This window comes from Dryobates pubescens, chromosome 25, assembly GCF_014839835.1.
Source record: "Dryobates pubescens isolate bDryPub1 chromosome 25, bDryPub1.pri, whole genome shotgun sequence".
In the NCBI taxonomy this organism is placed as follows: domain Eukaryota; kingdom Metazoa; phylum Chordata; class Aves; order Piciformes; family Picidae; genus Dryobates; species Dryobates pubescens.
In genome coordinates this window covers 3,400,442-3,418,999 of record NC_071636.1, presented here as the reverse complement: position 1 = coordinate 3,418,999, position 18,558 = coordinate 3,400,442, and the positions used below count along the sequence as shown (strand labels likewise).

Sequence of the window (18,558 nt, the reverse complement as noted above, 5' to 3'; positions counted from 1 at the left end):
AGATGAAAAAGATGGCTTTCTCTCCCCTCTGCAGCTCCTGGCTGTTGTGTTTGACACTTTCAACGACATTGAGAAGAGGAAGTTCAAGTCCTTGCTGCTGCACAAGCGCACAGCCATACAGCACGCCTACCGCCTGCTGATCACCAAACAGGTACAGGGCTCTGCAGGGAGGCTGGCAACAGCCTGGGCTGCAGCAGGAGGGGAGGTCAGCAGTCTCTTCAGAGCACCAGTGGGCTGCAGTGTTTAAAGAGTGTGTTCCAAAACAGGTGATTGATGTCTGTTGACTGTAATCGCACTCACCGAGGGCTGCTGGGTTTTGTCTTCTTGTAGCTTGTTCAGATCTCTCTCTATGGAGAGAAAACCAAAGCAGTCTGAATTCCAGCCCTGTGTGAGATCATGGAAGTGTCTTGATAAACTGAGTGAGGTTTGTTCTGGAGTGCATGCAGTCATTGATTTCTCTCTGACTCAGCGTGGGTCACTAGAGGACTTGCTTCTGAAGCACCAATACTTGGAGGAGGGCTGGGTCATACAAGACAGGGTGCAGTGCACTTGCTAGGTACTGCCTGAGTAATGGTGCAGAAACAAGTAATTCACCTACAAACAACTCTTCACAAGGACAGAACACTTGGGGGAGTGGGTTGATACCTTGCTTAACTGGTGGAGCAGCAAGAGAAAATAAGGCCCAGAAATAACTTAACCCACTTGTAGTAGATTAGCTCATGTTCAGGGCACATAGCTGCTAGTCTTAAAAAGTGCCAGCAGTGGGATGTGGTAGGCTGGCTGCTAATTTCCCAAGAAGAGTGGATGAACTCTGTTGCTTGGGGTGTCTGGCTGGACAGTTTTCACATGATGGGACAACAGGGAACAGGTCTGCCCTTGCTGGAGGGACCAGTCACCAGGAGAGCCTTCTGCTCTCTGTGCTCTGAGACAAGCTCAGTATTTTGGAGTAATAGCTTAGGCTACTTTGGGGGCTTAGTTGTGATGGCAGTTTAGATAATGGAGACATCCTGCTTCAAACAAATCCAGAGTGAGTGTCTCTGTGTGCTTCTACCCAATGCCACTGCTTGTGACAAGGTTCCCTTGTTTTTCCAGAGGCCATCTGGAATCTCCTTCAAGCACTTTGAAGGGCTGCTGCGGTTTTACAAGCCTCGGATGTGTGCCAGGGAGAGATATCTCACCTTCAAAGCACTGAATCAGAGCAATACTCCTTTACTCAGGTAGGGATGCTCTTCCTGCTGCACCCAGAGCAGGGAGGCTGCTTCACTCTCTGAGGCTGGGCTGTGTTTATGGGATGAAGGTTGGCTGAGGTGTGGGGATAGAGTTGTGTGGCTGAAAGGATTTGTCAGGGAAGCAGGGAGCTTGGAGGGGTGGCTGCCCCGGGAGCTGAGGTTTTTCCTTGGAGGTGCTGGAGTTCCTGCATGCCCTCTTGTGGATACAGCACTCTGCTGGCAGGCACCAGGCAGCTGCTGCTTCCCACCTTCCCTGCCAGAAGAGAGGAAGGGAACGTTGAGGGACAGCAGCAGAGCCTGCAAGGAGCATTTCTTCACACCGTGCAGCCTCGCAGCTTGACAAGTTTTTGGGTTTTTCTAGCAGCTGGCTGTGTCCCCCAGGGCTTTGTTAATTAAAAGCTGATTCTGCTGGTGCTTTCAGGACTGTCATCCTCTGTGTTATGAGGCAGAGAATTACCATTCTGGTGGGTGGGTGCAGCTAGCTGAAGCCGGCGTGGAAGCAGCGGGAATTAGAGCAGGAGACCTTCTCTTCCTTTTCCTTTGTTCTGGCCGCAGACAGGCTTGGAGAGAGTCTCCCAGGAAATAGAAGCCAGTGCTTCTCCTTCAAGTCAAGTGCCACAGAGAAGTGTTGAAAGTGGCACAAGGAGAAAGACTTGAGCTTTTTAATTTAGGCACCTAATGACCCCAGGAAGAGTCTGGAAAGTTCAGCATCCTCACTTTCAGACGCCTGCCGCTGTTACTGGCCTGACCCTGAGCACCTAGGCAGGCACTTGTGTTTTATGAGTTTCTTTCCTTTTGTGTCATTTTTCCAAATTTCATTGTTGCCTTGAAAAGCAAATGTACAAAGGTGTTAGGAAAGGACTGGGCAAGTAATTAAGGCAGCCTGAGCCCTCTTCATGAAGATCAGGACAATCTCCGTCCCTTGGAGCTTGCTGTCGAAGCCTCAGGTCTTTCCACTCCGTGGTAAAATTCCAGAGGTCAGTAAGGGCAGAGTTTGCTGAGAGAGCTGTGGCCTTGCAGACAGAAGGTTGGATTTGCACCCTGTCGTGGCTGTGGTCAGTCAGTAACCCTTGGCCAGGTGGGGAAGAGGTCAGCGTTGAGTTCTATCAGCTGTGGTTGCAGCGCTAATAAGGAGTTGATAACTTGCAGGGACTCTCTGCTGCTGCTGCCTGACAAGGCCAGTTAAGGATCTAATCAACTCCAAGGCTCTGATCAGGTGCTTCTTTCTGTTTTGCAGTCTGAAGGATTTTTACAATTTCTATGAAGTTGTTGGCTTAAAATGGAAGGTAAGGATTGAGTGGATGTGGAAGAGGGGAAGCGTGGCGGGGGGAGGGAGAGCGAAAGAACCCAGTGATTAAAGAGAGGGTGAGGGAGAAACAGAGGCAATGTGAAAGGGGCAGATGATAGGGATGGGGGGGGGCTCCATCACTGCACCTTTTTTGTGTGGCTGTGGCTCTGACTGCTTCTGCTCCTGGCTGTTCCTCTTCCAGGCAAAACGAAACCGCGAGCACTGGTTTGATGACCTTCCACGGACAGCCTTCCTTATTTTCAAAGGTAACAGGCTGTGCTTTCCTGACAGCATGTGCTCAGCTGACAGGAGCTGCATTTCACAGCAGCACAGAATTGTCAGGCTTGGAAGGGACCTCAAGGACTGTCTAGTTCCAACCTCCCTGCCGTGGGCAGGGACACTTTTCCACTAGGTCAGGTTGCCCAGAGCCGCATCCAGCCTCCTTTCTTTACAAAGGCAGGGACCTTCTTTTACATCCCTGGTAAACAGCTGAGGGAAGACCTGCTGTCCAAGCCTCTGTGTATTCAGAGCCTTGTGTGCAGAGTCTCCAAAGAAGATTTCTGTCATGTAAATATTCCCAAACCTTCCTTAAAATAAGAGACTTCTTGGCAGGACCTCTATAGGAAACCAGAGCCCAAGGTCATGGAGGGCTGAATTCCTATTTCAGCACAGAGATTTGGTGGAGATTAGGAGTTTAGGATTGCTGAATCCAGTAGAGTTTGTAGAGTTTCTCCATAGCCAAGGCAGCAGCTCTCAGTGGCTGTGGAGTGGGATTTGTGTTCCCACAGAAGCTGCCAGGCTTCTTACTCCCAAGGTGTGGCAGCAGCACTCATACAGGTCAAGTGCAGCTGCTCAGGAAGGGCAAAGAGGTCTGAAATACCTATCAGTGTAACCTGACCTGCAGGTGTGACTTGTGTCCCCTGTCCCAGATTTCCTGACTTCAGGAAGACTTTACCTGCAGTGCTTTTTTTCAGTGTTGCATGCTAGTGAGAAACTGTAACACCAGCTCAGTCCAAACACAGAGCTGCCACAGGAGTCCTGCATATCTCTGATGCACTCACCCCTCCCTGGCAGCACATGAGCTGTTTCAGACACAGGCAGTGCTTCAGCAGCTGCATTTACCTCTCTTTGCACCACAGAACTAGTCCCTAGAGGGGCAAAAAGGTCTCTCAGGGGTTAAGGATGGTGAATTCGTTGCTGCTAGAGGTCTAGAGATAATGTCAGCTTGGTCCCAAGGAGTGAATGTTGATAATCTGCTGATCTGTTTAGCAGATTAGAAAAGTGTCTGTAAGGAGAAGCTGGAGGACTCTGGATGTGTGAGGTGTGGAGGGCTGCATAAACATTTGTTTTGTGCTGCTGTCCTTCCTGCAGGCATCAACATCCTGGTGAAGTCCCGCGTGTTCCAGTACACCATGTGTAAGCAGAACTACGAAGCTGTCTCTCTGCATGGCTCTGCTAAGCTGTGTCTGATAGCCCTCACAAGGGCTTAGCATGATGGGGCCTGGTCACTGGTCAGAGCTATGGCTTAGGTACCACTCTGGGAGCTCTGCCAGAGGAGGAGGGAACTGCATGCTCACAGCAAGCGCTGCCGCAGCCTGGGCTCTCAGCTCTCGCCGTCTTGGACTGCTGAAGGGGCTCATTGGAACCCACTTCATAACACACCTACAAGGAGTGTCTGAGGGAGCTGGGGTTGTTCAGTCTAGAGAAGAGGAGGCTGAGGGGAGACCTCATTGCCTTCTAGAACTACCTGAAGGGAGGTTGGAGCGAGGAGGGAGCCAGCCTCTTCTCCTTGGTGGCAAGCGACAGGACCAGAGGGAATGGTTTCAAGCTACACCAGAGGAAATATTTCTTCACTGGAAGGGTTCTCAAACATTGGAATGGGCTGCCCAGGGCAGTGCTGGAGTCACCACCCCTGGGGGTGTTCAAGTGGCCTGTGGACCTGGCACTTAGGGGCACAGTTTAGTGTTGACCCTTCAGTGCTGGGGCAAGGGTTGGACTGGCTGAGCTTGGAGGTCTCTTCCAACTGGATGTTGTCTGTGAGACTGGTGGGTCTGATTCTGTAGGACTCAGCTCATTCCATTTGGGGGTGTTGATGGTTAGCTATTAGGTTTTTATCTTGAGGGATGCTGGGTAAGGAACCACCTTGCCAATCAACCACCTTCTTCTGTGTGCACTTGAGAGGATGAAGGCATTCTTGTTACTGGAGGATTGCTTGGCAACTGTACTGCCTGTGAGAATGGTTCTGTGCTCCTCTTCTCTAGAGGAGAACGAGTGCTCACTCATGGTGCTGCTTGCTGCTTTCTAAACAGTCTGTTCCCACTCAGGAATTTGGGGGTTTAGAATGCTGGTGGAGGGAGGTTTTGTGAATTGAGGTGCTAACCTAATGAGGGTGGGGTGAAGTGAGGCAGAGTGAGGAGATCTGAGTGAAAGGGAAAAGTCCTGCACCTTCAGTTCTCAGGATGTGGATGTTGGGGAGGAGTGTAGATCCAAGCTGACAGGCCTTTGTCCTGCTGAGGTCCCAGTGGTTCTTGAGACCTTGCTTCTGAACAAGGAGGAAGCTGGAATAGGTAGGTAATGACATGGCAGAGTGAAAATGATTGAGCATGTTTCAGGTCATTGTTTAGGTTTAGTTTACTTCTGAAGATAGAATCACAGAATTCTTTGGGTTGGAAAAGATCTCTATGGTCATTGAGTCCAACCATCATCCCAGCACCACCATGGCCATTAAACCAAAGTGCCATGGCCATTAAACCAAAATGCCATGGCCACAGGTTTCTTGAACACCTTCAGGGGTGGTGACTCCACCATAACCTCCCTGGGCAGCCTGTTCCAGTGCCTGACCAGACAAAGGCACTGCATCTATTGAAGGCCTGGGAGAAGACTCTCCTAGGGGAAGAGGTCAGTTTGCTCCCTGAACTGGAAATGCTGACCCTGCCACTTGTCCTATATTGTGCTCTTTTTAATAGCCTGGGAAATGGATGCCCCCTGGTCCAGGAGTAGTTTTGCTATGGGTTTTTACTTTGCTTTCCAGACACTGTGGTGGCTGTGAATGGAATTTGGATTCTCGTTGAAACCTTCATGCTGCAAGGTAGGAAACCTCAAAGCCTCTTTCTTGGCTGTGGTGCTGGGGGATTGAAAAAAAAAGAAAAGGCTAGAAGAAGTTCTTCTTGTGTTTTGCAGGAGGGAATTTCTTCTCCAGAAATGTCCCATGGAGCTACATAGTCTTCCTCACAAGTAAGCTGATGCCTCCCAGCAGAGCTGTGTCGTTTCATACAGAGTTGGGAAGGGAATAGGCAGCTCTGTTCCTGGAAGATTATGTAGTTTGAAGTTAAAGCTTAGCCACAGGTGTACATCTGTCCATCCATGCTATGCCTGGCAGGGCCTGTCAGCATCCCCACAGATCCATGAGACCACTGCTGCCTGTGCCACTACAGTCCAGGCTGCCTCTTAACTCTGCTGCAGCACTTGTGAGAGCTGCTGCCTGACTCTAAAGCTGGCTTCAGCCCTGAGAGCAGGACAGCCTCGTTTGATAGGCACAGCATGCAGGGCAGCAAGCTCCTCTGGACCTGTGGTGCTTCTCTGTGGGGTTGTTCCCATTGCTGTGTGCTGCACTGTTCCAGGAGATGTGACCAGCCCTGATCTGATTGCAGCTCTGAGCTGGCTCTCTGCCACACGAAGCAAGGCAGTCTTGGTGGAGCACAGAGGGCAGGGCCATGCTGAAAGGACTATAGGTGAACTAGCTGATGAGCTGGGGTTTCTAACTGAGTGTCATCCCCTCCATGACCATGCCCCTTAGACTTCTTTATCAACCATCTTCATGTGCTGGTTCATTTCACTGCCATGGAACTCTTCAGTGCTGTGAATTCACTTCCATTCTCCTGCCAGCATCTCTGAAGCAAAGTATAGCTCCACTGCATCAAAACTGTGCAAACTGCAGCAGGAGGTTCTCTGGGGCTCTAGGAGAGCTTGCTAGCTTATTTGACTGCTCTTCCCTGGCCCTTGGACAGAAAGTTTGAAGGCAGAAGCACTCTACAGGGCTTCTTTTCACAAGGATGTTGTCATCTAGCTCTTCCCTTCCCTTCTCTTCCACCCTGCCCTCCTTGGAACCCTGAAAGAAAGATTTGGGGATGACAAGCAAAGCATCATCATCTTGTTATGGTGGTTTTGAAACTACAGCCCCACAAGGTGCTTCCAGGACAGAAGGTGATAGTAGATGGCTCTGCTTTGAAAGGATCTGTCCCTGCAGGTCAAAGCTGGGCTATGGGGTGTGGATATATGCCCCTGAGATTGAAGGAAATAAGCAGGCAGGACTGAACTCCCACACTACTTTCTGGCCTTTCTCAGAGGAATTTGTGCTCAACATTTATAGTGTGTGAGCCAGCTAAGTGCTGTGGAGAGCAAGCACCATGGATAGCTTGGAGGGAAGATGTCTCTCTGACATCTAACTGAGATAAAGAGGGGTGGGTGAGGGTCTGTTAAACCTGTATTCAGAAGTCCTGTACTTGGAAGCACCACACCTCTTTGAAGGCAAGCCTCTGCATGAGCCCTCCTGGTGGTGCTGCTAACTTCTGGCCGTGGCTGTCACCTTGTTTCACAGTCTATGGTGTGGAGCTGCTCCTGAAGTCGACTGGACTGGGGCCTGTCGAGTACCTGTCCTCAGGCTGGAATCTGTAAGTGTGCACTGATGCTTTTGAGGGAGAGGTGGTGAGAATTGTTGGGCTAGAAAGACCTGCTTCTGAGATCTCAGGCCTGTAGACAAGGCCATCAGCAGGCTGTTATAGTCCTTCTGCCCTCGGCCCTGTCAGGCTGGAGCAGCACTCAGTTACCTCATCTCCTGAAGCCCTGGTGAGAAATCCAAGGTTCACAGAATGGTCTGGGTTGGAAGGGACCTCCCAAGGTCATCTAGTCATACCCCCTCTGCCTTAAGCAGGGGCATCCTCAACCAGATCAGGTTGCCCAGAGCCCTGTTGAGCCTGACCTTGAATATCTCCAGGGATGGGGTCTCAGCTACCTCCCTGGGCAACCTGTTCCAGCGTTCCACCTACGCTCATGGTGCAGAACTTCCTAACACCCAGTCTAAATCTCCTCTTCTCTAGTTTGAAGCCATTGCCCCTTGTCCTATCTCTGCAGGCCTTTGCAAACGTGGCTCTCAAGTTTAATTTGATTCTTGCCTTTCCAGCTTTGACTTCTCTGTCACCCTGTTTGCATTTCTGGGGCTCATGGCACTGGCATTTAACATGGAGCCATTCTACTTCATCGTCGTCTTGCGACCACTTCAGCTGCTGAGGTGAGATGGGAAGAAGGCTTGTGGGGTGTGGGGGGTGGTACAGAGAGCAGGTGGGGAAGAAAACAGCCAGGCTTGTTTTCCATCAATCCAGTTGGGAACTGAGCTCCTTAGCAGGAGAGGGCAAGGATTGCTCTGTGGGTACATGACCATGGCAAACAGGAATCGCGTGGGGTAATGAGATTAGGCAGAGTTATCAACATGAATGATAACAAAAACTTGGGCTGGGAGATGAAACCCCTGTGCCTTGGAGCTTAAGCTGATCTCTAATAGAGATCAAGGGATTTACCAGGGGCAGATTATCCTGTGTCTGCCTTGGTGGGGTTCTTACACCTCCTCTAAATTGTCTGATGCTGTTCAGAGCAAAGCTCTCCTGTCAGGGTGAGACAGTCTGAGCCAGTTGAAGAATTTCCATTGAATTACCAGAAATTACAGTTCTCAAAGGATGCTGCTTTCTAGGGTGAAGCCCAACCCTGTTCTAAGTGCAGCTCACACTTTAAGCAAGGCTGCAGCCTGTAACCTCTCTGCAGCTCAGGGAGAAGGGTCTGATTAACCCTCTCATTTCCAGGCTGTTCCAGAGGCACAGAGCACCTCGAGAGCCACAGGGGGAAGGCAGCTGAGGCAAAATGTTTTGTTATAAACAAGTTAAATGACATTAACTCTTCAGTGAGGATTTAAAGAACACTATAAGACACTCAAGGGGAGGGGGATGGGGTTGTGGGGGGGGGGAATAATGTTTTTCTCTGTTGCTTCCCTGCCAAAGCCTATGTTTGGCAGCTGTGCTGCTCTGCAAAGGCTGATGGAGTTGCCAAATCTTAAATTAGTGGGCACAATGGAGTTTTCTTTCATCAATTTTTATTGGGTCATGAGGGAAGCACAGAGAGAGGCTTGTTTCTGAGGGGAGGAGGAATTAGTTCTGACTCTGTACACAGAACTAGTTTTAAGTGCTGATTTTTTAATGGCTTTTTAAATAGCTCCTTATGTATCCTGCTAAAAAGAGAGACCTTGCCTAGAGACCCCTCAGTCCTCTAAACAATTGAATGTGTCACAACCATTCAGATGGGACAGCACAACATGGTTAAGTGAGCTGAGGCCACTTGGGCAAGGGCAGAGCCTGTGAGTTTGGTGGCAGGAAACCTTGCTACGTTGAGCTGTGATAGTCTGCTTCCAGCTGGGAGGCACAGAGAGCTGAGCTACTGTTATTTCCACCAGCCCCAGCAAAGTGGCAGTGTGTTAGGTAACTCCTGCCTTCTCCTTTCAGGTTGTTCAAGTTGAAGAAACGCTACAGAAATGTCCTGGACACCATGTTTGAGCTGTTCCCCAGGATGGCCAGGTACTAACAACTGCTCTTTGAGTGATGGTGGGGAGAAGGGAGCACAGGTTTTACTAGTGGGGTCAGGACAGGGGCCTGTCCAACCTGCTAAAGGTGTTTACTCTCTGCTCTGTCAGTAGATTGATTTTGATTCTTCAGTGAGGTGCTAACCTTCCAGATTCTCAGAGCAGTGTGTGATAAGCAACACTCCAGCACCCTGGCCCTCCTCTTGCTTTTGTGTTAGGAGGATAACTAAGAGTTGATGGGGTGTTTTGGTTTGGTTTGGTTGGGGTTTATTTGTTTGTTTGGGGGGGTTGGTTTGTTTTGTTTTGTTTTCTCCTTCATCCCAGCTTGTGGTGAGAGGGGAAGACTCGTTTGGGAGAAACACTGCCACAACTACACTCAACCCCAGGTGTTTCCCTGTCCTTAGGACAGCCCCAGGTATTTCCCTGTCCTTAGTACAGCCACTCAGGAGCACTGTTGTGAAGTGGTGGGGCAGAGGGAGCTTGGTGTTTGAGCGAGGCATCCTCAGACCTTACTGAAGGAGGCCTGAGCAGAGCCCCTTGGTTAGAACCCTGTTCTTGGCACAGTCCCTGCACCCAAGGACATGGAGAGGGCAGAAACAGTGTGTGTTATTCTCTCTTAAAGAAACTGGGGAGAGACATTTGTTTACCAGAAAAAGACAGACTGGGAGGGAATCCAGGCTGCTATTTTGGTTTCTGTCTTCAGTGAGTGGCCAGCTCCTTGTCCAAGGACTTTTTGAATGAGAGTGGGGACAGAACTGCAGGGCCACATTGGCAGGGAGGGTGGTCCTCAGTCCTCAGTGCTGCTTCCTATCCTTTGGACATACCTTCCAGAGCAACCAGCTTTGTCTTTCCCTGCCTTAGCAACTCTTCACTAGCACAGTATTCTCTCTGTTTTTGCCTCCAGCCTGGGTTTAACCCTGCTGATCTTCTACTATTGCTTTGCCATCGTCGGCATGGAGTTCTTTGCTGGCGTGGTCTACCCCAACTGCTGCAAGTGAGTACCACAGATCCACCCCCCTGCAGTGGTTTTGGTGCACAGCCAGTAGCAATGAGCTTTGGCAGCTCTGTGTCCCCATGGAGAAGGGGCCAGAGAGTGGGCCTGGTTGGGGTTTTGTAGCTAAGGCAACATGCTGTGGAAATCTAAGAGAGACTTCACTTCTCCTGGTAGATTGGCTGAAATGGCTCCTGCATTGGGGAAGGGAAAGATTTCTGTGGCAGGGTTGTTTGGGTTTAGTGAGCTTGGCTTAGGTAGCTACACTGGGAGGGTCTTCTTCATGGGCCCACAGCTGGAAGCTCTTGAAACATCTGCTGCAGAGTGAAGTTGGGATTTGTGTCTCGGTGAGCCCAGAGCTGCTTGACCAGATGTGTTCTGTATTCTGGTCTCCCTTGGTACCAAAAATAAATTCACCTGGTCTTGGGGGAAAAAAAAGCTGTCCCTTTTCATCTTAAATGATGGCAGACCATTTGGAAATGCCCTGCTTTAAGGGTGTGAGCCAAGGAGTCAAGCACTCAGTTTCTCAGCTATAATATTTGCTGAATGATTAGAAAGGCTCCCGTGTACTCCCTGGGCTTGTGCTGAGCTGAGAAGCAGAGAGCTGTTCTTTCAGAGAAAAAGTCAAGTGTTAGCCAAGAGGTAGAAGCTGCCACCCTGCTCACCACCTTCTTAAGTGTTTTGGTAATTAAAATCCTTGAGATGTTTCCAGTTGCTTTTGCAGCTCTCACTCTGTGTCCTGGTTCCTCCACCCAGCACCAGCACGGTCGCGGATTCCTACCGCTGGGTGAATCACACAGTTGGCAACAAGACAGTTGTGGAGGAAGGTTATTACTATCTCAACAACTTTGACAACATCTTGAACAGCTTTGGTAAGGGCAGTTTTGTCCCTGTTGGAGGGGGTGGTAGGACTGTAATGCTCATGTAAACCTGGGACTCTCCCATGGGGTCGTAGTAATACACCTCAAGCACTCAGCCTCCTGCTCTTTCTGTCTGGAGAGCTCCAGCTGACTAATTGTGCCCTGGCTGCTTTGCAAGGTGAGCAGGTGTCTCTTAAAAGCCAGCCTGAAGCCAGCAGATCTCTGCTGTCAAACAGCACAGTTTCATGTTCACAGAATCATAGAATCAGTGAGGTTGGAAAAGCCCTCAAATATCATCGAGTCCAACCTGTCACCCAAGACCTCCTGACTAACTAAACCATGGCACCAAGTTCCTTCCAAATGTTTTATGCAAATGACCCAAAAGGTTTTCCATAGTGGAGTATAAGATGAGTTTGGGCTGAGAAGTTAGATCATGTTGAGTCTGAAGGGGACCTACAGGAAGGCTGGGGAGGGACTGTTTAGAAGGGCCTGGGGTGATAGGATGAGGGATAATGGTTTGAAACTGGAGCAGGGGAGATTTGGGGTGGACATCAGGAGGAAATTCTGTGCAATGAGAGTGGTGAAATACTGGAACAGGTTGCCCAGAGATGTGGTTGAGGCCCCAATCCTGGAGACATTCCAGATCAGACTTGAGATGTCCCTGGGCAGCCTCATCCAGTTGGAGGTGTCCCTGCTGACTGCAGGGGGGTTGGACAAGATGCCCTTTGAGGGTCCCTTCCAACCTGATGCAATCTGTGAATCTTCTGACTGTAGATCAGACCAAGCTTCTAGATAAGTTTAAGGAGGGCTTTAAGTCACTTCCCTTCCAAAGAACCAGCAGAGATGCTAATACATTTCTTTAAACCCACTGAATGAAGAACACTTTGTGTTGATCACTCTCCATGACTTTTTCTTCCTGTGTGAGCAGAGATGCTTACTGCCTGGAGATGTCAGAGGTCTCCATGCTCTCATGGAAAGAGCCAGGTCTGTTACTCTTTTAAGGCACATAGATTAAGCCATGGCCCTGGTTCTGTGGGTCTAAGCCCTAGATCTGAAGTAGATTCTGCCTCCAGATTTGCTGGCTGTGTTGAAATGTTGGCATCATGAGTCAAGGACTTTGTCCAAGAGTCACTCTCAAGTAGGTCAAGATGGCTACAGCAATTGTCTCTGTTTTTTCTCTCACTCATGTACAGTCACCCTGTTTGAGCTGACAGTTGTCAATGACTGGTACATCATCATGGTGAGTAAACCTCTCTTCCTTCTGTTTGTAGGCAGCACAGACTCTACTGGTTGGACTGGGTCTTCCATGCCACCACTTTCTTCCCCTGGGGACTGGAGATGGGCCCAGCATTGTTACTTGTTGCCAGACATCTTTTGGTCCTGATGGCTGGGTGGCATTTGACCTCTGGCATACTGCTGGGCAGGTTTTCTTCTGAACCTTGACCACGCTTTAGGCCAGGTTTCACAGTCTGGATAAGTGAAGTCACTCTGTCTTCCACTTGGTCACCCTGCTGTCCAGGCTGTGTTCCCAGAGCAGCAATGGCTCTCACAGCCACCAGCTTTGCATGTTCTGTGTGGTTTTGCAGATGGAAACCTCCCTGTTTAGCTGGGCACCAGCTGGGGCATTGAGCAGCAGGCAGGCAGTCCCTGGGGCTGACAGTGGAGCCATGAGTGAGAGGCGGAGAGTGTTCACGCTGCTTTGCGACTGCTGGTGAGCAGTCCTCAGCAGAACCTCCCTTCTTTTGTGCACCACTGACTTCTTCCTCTCCTCTTTAGGAAGGAGTAACATCCCAAACCACCCACTGGAGCCGTCTTTACTTCATGATCTTCTATATTGTGACCATGGTAGGTTTGATGGTTTGTTCCTCAAAGCGTGGGGATGAGGAGGGCAGACAGCTTTTACCCTGTCCATCCCTAAGGGAGGACAGCTTAGCCCTTCTGCACAAGCACCTGCCAGAAACAGGTGTGAATCCACCTCAGTTGCAGAAAGCTGAATTTATGAGCACTGACAAAGCCACAACTGCACAAAGCTGGGCCTGAGGTGAGGACTAGGGCAGCCCAAGAGTTTTCTTCTGTCCCTGATGTGGCTGACTGGTGGCGGGGTAGGTGGGTGACGTGGGCATCCCCTCTGCCATGAAGGTGGGCAGCAGAGAGTTGAAGCACAGATGAAATGCTCAAGTTGTGTTGGATTGGCCTGAAGGATTGCCCAAGTAAGCAGCAGCCTCCTGAGCTCCTCTGTGGATGTCCTCTCCCAGGTGGTGATGACAATCATCGTGGCTTTCATTCTGGATGCTTTCGTCTTCCGCATGAACTACACTCGGAAGAACCAAGATTCAGAAGGTCAGAACTGACAGCTGGGTGACCTACAACCTTGGGTCTCCTTTCCTTGGGGGCCTTTTGTCTGTAGGAGAGAATGGGGCTGGCCAGCAACGAGCAGATGTTGGGTGGTGGTTTTTTTTCCTTAGCCTGACTTCCTAAGCTCATTCTCTTGCTTTTGGGTGATATTTCTGTCTGGCCTTTCTGCTCTGCCCCTCAGCTCTCCCCCAGCACTCCCCAGGAGGTGTGTGTGTGGAGGGGGTTATATCTTGTGTGTGTGTGTGTGTGCAAACTTCAACTACTTCAACCAATTTATTTGAAGATAGGAAGTTCACACCCATGTCATGAAAGAAATCTGGGAGGCATTGCACCAATGATGTAGCAAAGCTCAGCAAGAGCCCTCACAAGAAGGGAAGGTGGTTTTTCTCTTAAAACTCATTGCCCTTCCTCTCTCACACTCACTGGCACCAGGACATGACTCCAGGCACCAAAATGCTGGATTCAAGTGGTTTGCCAGAACTCTTTGCCATGGCATTGAAGGAATGTGCTGCCCAGGGAGGTGGTGGAGTCACCGTCCCTGGAGGTGTTCAAAAGGGATTGGATGTGGCACTTGAAGCCATGCTTTGGTAGTCATGAGGTCTTGAGTGGCAGATTGGACTTGATGGTCTTTGAGGTCTTTTCCAACCTTATTGATTCTATGACAGTGGATGCTGCCTATCCTGGTCTTTCCACCTAGATTCATGGAATGGTTTGGGTTGGAAGGGACCTTAAAGATCATCCAGTTCCAAACCCCTGCCACGGGCAGGGACACCTTCCACCAGCCCAGGTTGCTCAAGGCCTCATCCAAGCTGTCCTTGAACACCTCCAGGGAGGGAATATCCACAGCCTCCCTGGGCATCCTGTTCCAGTGTCTCACCACCCTCACTGCAAAGAATTTATTCCTAATGAGTAGAATAGAATAGAATTGACCAGGTTGGAAGAGACCTTTGAGATCACAGAGTCCAACCCATTGTCCAACACCATCTAATCAACTAAACCACGGCACCAAGCACCCCATCCAGTCTCTTCCTAAACACCTCCAGGGATGGTGACTCCACCACCCTCCTGGGCAGCCCATTCCAATGGCCAATAACTCTTTTCTATGAAGAACTTCTTCCTAACATCCAGCCTAATCTCCAGTCTAAATCTGCCCTCCTCAAGCTTATTCCCTCATCCTATCACTACATGTCTCCTGGTGACTGCATGCTGGCTTTGGACAAGCCTTTCTGTACCCTTTAATCACTGACAGTGACTAGTCTCCATCCCCTCACCCCTGTGTGAGTCATCAGTTCTACTCACTGTCCTTTGTCTCCTGAGCTGGGTATCTAACTGCATGGGAGCTGGTCTCTTCTCACCAGTTAATCTCTTCTCTGCCTCTCTGGGGGACAAGGACACATTCCAGTCACAAAGGTAGTTACAGCGTGTGCCTGACATCTGGCTCGGCCCTGTGCGCTCTTAAGCTTTGCCTTCCAGGATGAGCAATAGCAGCTGACAAAACAATGTTCATCTTGGAGAATTCTTTTTATTCTTTTCCCCCTTCTTTCTTTTTCTTGCCTCTCCAGAAGACAATGGCATTGTGCTGGAGAAGGAGATCTCCAAGGAGGAAGTGATTGGCATCATCGAGCTCTACAAGCGGAGCTCGGCTGCCGCCGAGACCGCTCAGCTGCAGAAGATGGTTTTGCAGATGGACAAATATGGGGTAAGAGGAAACACTGCAAGTTCTCAGCTGGGAGGCATGCCAGGGCCACCAGTGCCTGTTTTTATTCTCTTAAGAGAGGTGTCTTTGTTGGGCATCAATTCCCAGAATGGTGTGGTGGGCTGAAATTTCCACCCCCACCTCCCCCCAGCATGAAATTTGCCAGACCAGCTCAGTTGGAAGCAAATGAAAGCTGTATTTACAGGCAGAACTACAGTCTGCAATGGAATGCAGTGAATAGGTACAAATATACAATATTTACAGATACTTACAATTAATAAACAGCACAAGAACCCCCCTGGCCAAGGACCAGGGGAAGCTACTAGCTTCTCCCTCCCTGCCGTGGATTGGATGGGAAGGGACCTTACAGATCATCCGGTTCCAACACCCCTGCCATGGGCAGGGACACCTCCCACTGGTCCAAGTTGCTCAAGGCTTCATCTAACCTGGCCTTGAACACCTCCAGGGGAGGGGGCATCCACAGCCTCCCTAGCCAATCTGTTCCAATGTCTCCCCACCCTCACTGGAAAGAATTTCTTTGTGGTGTTGAGAGCTGGACTGCTGGAGGGACTCTGCAGCATTGACACAGATGAATTTCCCCTGCACTCTGAAAAGCCTTGACAAAGGCTCACTGCTGCTGCCTACAAACTTCACTTAGAGCTGCCCTGGCCCAGTACTGACTGCAAAAGAAGTATATTTACTTTTCCCCATCATGCTCTTAGGTTTGGACAGCCCTGACCATAATGCAGCAGTACGATGGTATCGATTCCAAGCACCAGGCTTCCTTTCTCCACAGCACTGCTTAGTATTTCCATTCCAAAACAGGATGGGCAATTGGAAAAAGGAGCTGAGCTGGGCAATTGCTCTTGTCCCAGAACTGTTGTCTCATGCATCTGGGAAGAGCTTAAGTGGTTGTGTTAATAATAGCCATTATGTTTGGGTAGCGTCACTTCAAAGTGCCCGTGGCAGAGTCTCTTAGGTGACCTTTGCTTGCTTTGGTTGGCTGGGTAGTGCAAGCTCTTGTTCACACAGAACTCAGAATAGCAGTGGTGATAGTGATCAGCAGCAGCTCTGAAGGCACTAAACCAACACAGGATGCTGTCCTCAGCCCTGCAGTGGGTACAAAATGATGCTGCCAGCCTGAGGTTTCTTTCGCTTCTCAATCCTGTTCATGTGACTCCTGTGATCAGAGAGCAACTCAGACTTCAGCTCTCCTCCTACACCAATTAAGAAGCCCAGCCCTGTGGAGTAAATGCTGTGGTCTAGACAAATGGAATCTGCAGCTGTTTTCAGACAAGTTCTCATTTGGAAGCTTGGGTTGGAGCCTTGTTCCAGGCACTGATGTTACGTTCATCCACCTAAACCAAGCACTGCTGACATCTGTCCAAGCTACAGGTCCCTCAGCAGTCCTTGTGCCTCTGCTCAGTGGGACTCAGCAGCCTGCAGCAGCTGCCAGCATTTGTCTAGCTGATGTGCACCCCAAAATGCCTTCTCCCCATGACACCAGAAGGAGCCCAGGATAGCCCAAACTCATCACTGGATGAATGGTGTCCCCATGAAGGATGCCTGAAGCTCAGGGGCTGACCCTGTGAGCTGCTCAGTGACTGATGAATGTCTTCTGTTTGTCTGATCCTCCCTCCCCCAACTCTTCAGCAACTGTCCACAGTGTTTCTGGGACGCAGATCAAGGACCAAGAGTGATTTGAGTATGAAGATGTACGAGGAGGAGATACAGGTACGTGGGCCTGAGTTGGAAACACCAGTGAGGCTCTGCCTAGAATGACAAACCATCCTTTAATCACTGGAGGCCTCTTTCCTCCAGGACCCAGGCAGGCATGTGCTCTGAGGGGAGGGTGGGCACTATGTGAAGTGTGCTTTAGGCTATGCAATCACAGAATCATTTTCTTTGGGAGAGACCTTAAAGATCATCGAGTCCAACTGCTAACCCACCACTGTCAGCTCACCACTTTTTAGCCTGGAGAAGAGGAGGCTCAGGGGAGACCTTCTTGCTCTCTGCAACTCCCTGAAGGGAGGTTGTAGCCAGGTGGAGGTTGATCTCTTCTCCCAGGCACCCAGCACCAGAACAAGAGGACACAGTCTCAAGCTGTGCCAGGGGAGGTTCAGGCTGGATGTTAGGAAGAAATTCTTCCCAGCGAGAGAGATTGGCCATTGGGATGTGCTGCCCAGGGAGGTGGTGGAGTCCCCATCCCTGGAGGTGTTTAAGAAGAGACTGGATGGGGTGCTTGGTGCCATGGTTTAGTTGATTACATGGTGCTGGGTGATAGGTTGGACTCCATGATCATGAAGGTCTTTTCCAACCTGGTTAATTCTGTTCTATTCCAAACCATGGCACTCAGCACCACATCTCCATGGCTCTGAAACCCCTCCACCACTGCTCTGAACAGCCTGTTCCAGGCCTTGCCAACCTTTCTGGGGAATGAGTTTTGTCCAAACCTCTCCTGGCACAGCTTGAGGCTATTTCCTCTTGTCCTGTCACTTGGGAAATCAGACTGACCTCTACCCAGCTCCAACCTCCTGTCAGGGAGTTGTAGAGAGGGAGAAGGTCTTTCCTTAGCCTCCTTTTCTCCAGGCTGAACAGCCCCAGTTCCCCCAGCACATGTTCTCCATCAGCTTTATTGCCCTTCTTTGGACCAGCTCTGGCACCTCAATGTCCTTCTTGTGAGGGGCCCCAAACTGAACATGGTATCAGGGTGCAGCCTCACCAGTGCCTAGCAGAGGGGGACAACCACTTCCCTAGACCTGCTGGCCATGCTGTTTCTGATAGAAGCCAAGATACTGTTGGCCTTCTTAGTCATCTGGGCACACTACTTCATCCATTCTGGCACAGAGGGACGTTTTTAAACCACAGAGCATGCCAGGGCCACCCCAGGGTGTGCAGGTGCCCAGCTGCAGGCACTGCAGCCTGCCCCAGCTCAGCTCTGCTCCCCAGGGTGGCCCCACGTGCTGGGGCTGGGAGCACAGTCCTGCTGGTGCATTCCTGGGGCTGCTGAGCACTAATTTGTTAAGCCACTGGAATGTGACTTTGTTTGATCTTGGGTGTGTCTGTCTGACACAGAAACCCAAGTGTTCTCCCAGGCAGTGCTGCCTGGATTTGCATCAGAACAGCAGGCTAACCCAGATGGGAAACACTTAAGCCAGCTGCTTCTCTGGGTTCTTTAGGGCTTTCCTGCTAGTGTCCTTCCAGGTGAGGAGTTTTATGCCATGGTCAGTGCAGTGTCTGCCAGGCATTCACCTCCTTCAGGTCCTGGGCTGAGGTAATGCTTGGCCCTGGAGGATTTCCTCTTGTAACCATTTGAATCCCTGCCTCAGGGATGAGTCTTCAGTCCCCCTACCAAAAATAAACAAGCTGTTTACCTTGGAGCTGGGTGGAAATCTGCAGAGAGCTCCCTACCTGTTCAGCCTGGTCTCTGCTTCAGGGGTTCCTGGGGCTGGGAGCAACCCTGCAAATCCCAAACATCAGAGGAACATCTGAGATGTTCAGGAGGAGCAGCATGAGA

General features: G+C 50.3%; 1 protein-coding gene across 1 annotated transcript in view; it reads left to right on the top strand.

Annotated features, from left to right (window-relative positions):
• Window positions 1-18,558, top strand: part of TPCN1 (two pore segment channel 1) — a 54,820-nt gene that overhangs the window by 33,371 nt on the left and 2,891 nt on the right. Inside the window, exons 10-26 of the mRNA XM_009909650.2 lie at window positions 35-151; window positions 1,093-1,217; window positions 2,467-2,515; window positions 2,720-2,783; window positions 3,889-3,933; window positions 5,549-5,605; window positions 5,698-5,751; window positions 7,115-7,187; window positions 7,697-7,804; window positions 9,063-9,134; window positions 10,044-10,133; window positions 10,887-11,002; window positions 12,184-12,230; window positions 12,767-12,835; window positions 13,246-13,330; window positions 14,908-15,044; window positions 16,695-16,775. Of these exons, the coding sequence (XP_009907952.1) occupies window positions 35-151; window positions 1,093-1,217; window positions 2,467-2,515; window positions 2,720-2,783; window positions 3,889-3,933; window positions 5,549-5,605; window positions 5,698-5,751; window positions 7,115-7,187; window positions 7,697-7,804; window positions 9,063-9,134; window positions 10,044-10,133; window positions 10,887-11,002; window positions 12,184-12,230; window positions 12,767-12,835; window positions 13,246-13,330; window positions 14,908-15,044; window positions 16,695-16,775 (1,389 nt within the window). The remainder of the gene's footprint in view (window positions 1-34; window positions 152-1,092; window positions 1,218-2,466; window positions 2,516-2,719; window positions 2,784-3,888; window positions 3,934-5,548; window positions 5,606-5,697; window positions 5,752-7,114; window positions 7,188-7,696; window positions 7,805-9,062; window positions 9,135-10,043; window positions 10,134-10,886; window positions 11,003-12,183; window positions 12,231-12,766; window positions 12,836-13,245; window positions 13,331-14,907; window positions 15,045-16,694; window positions 16,776-18,558) is intronic.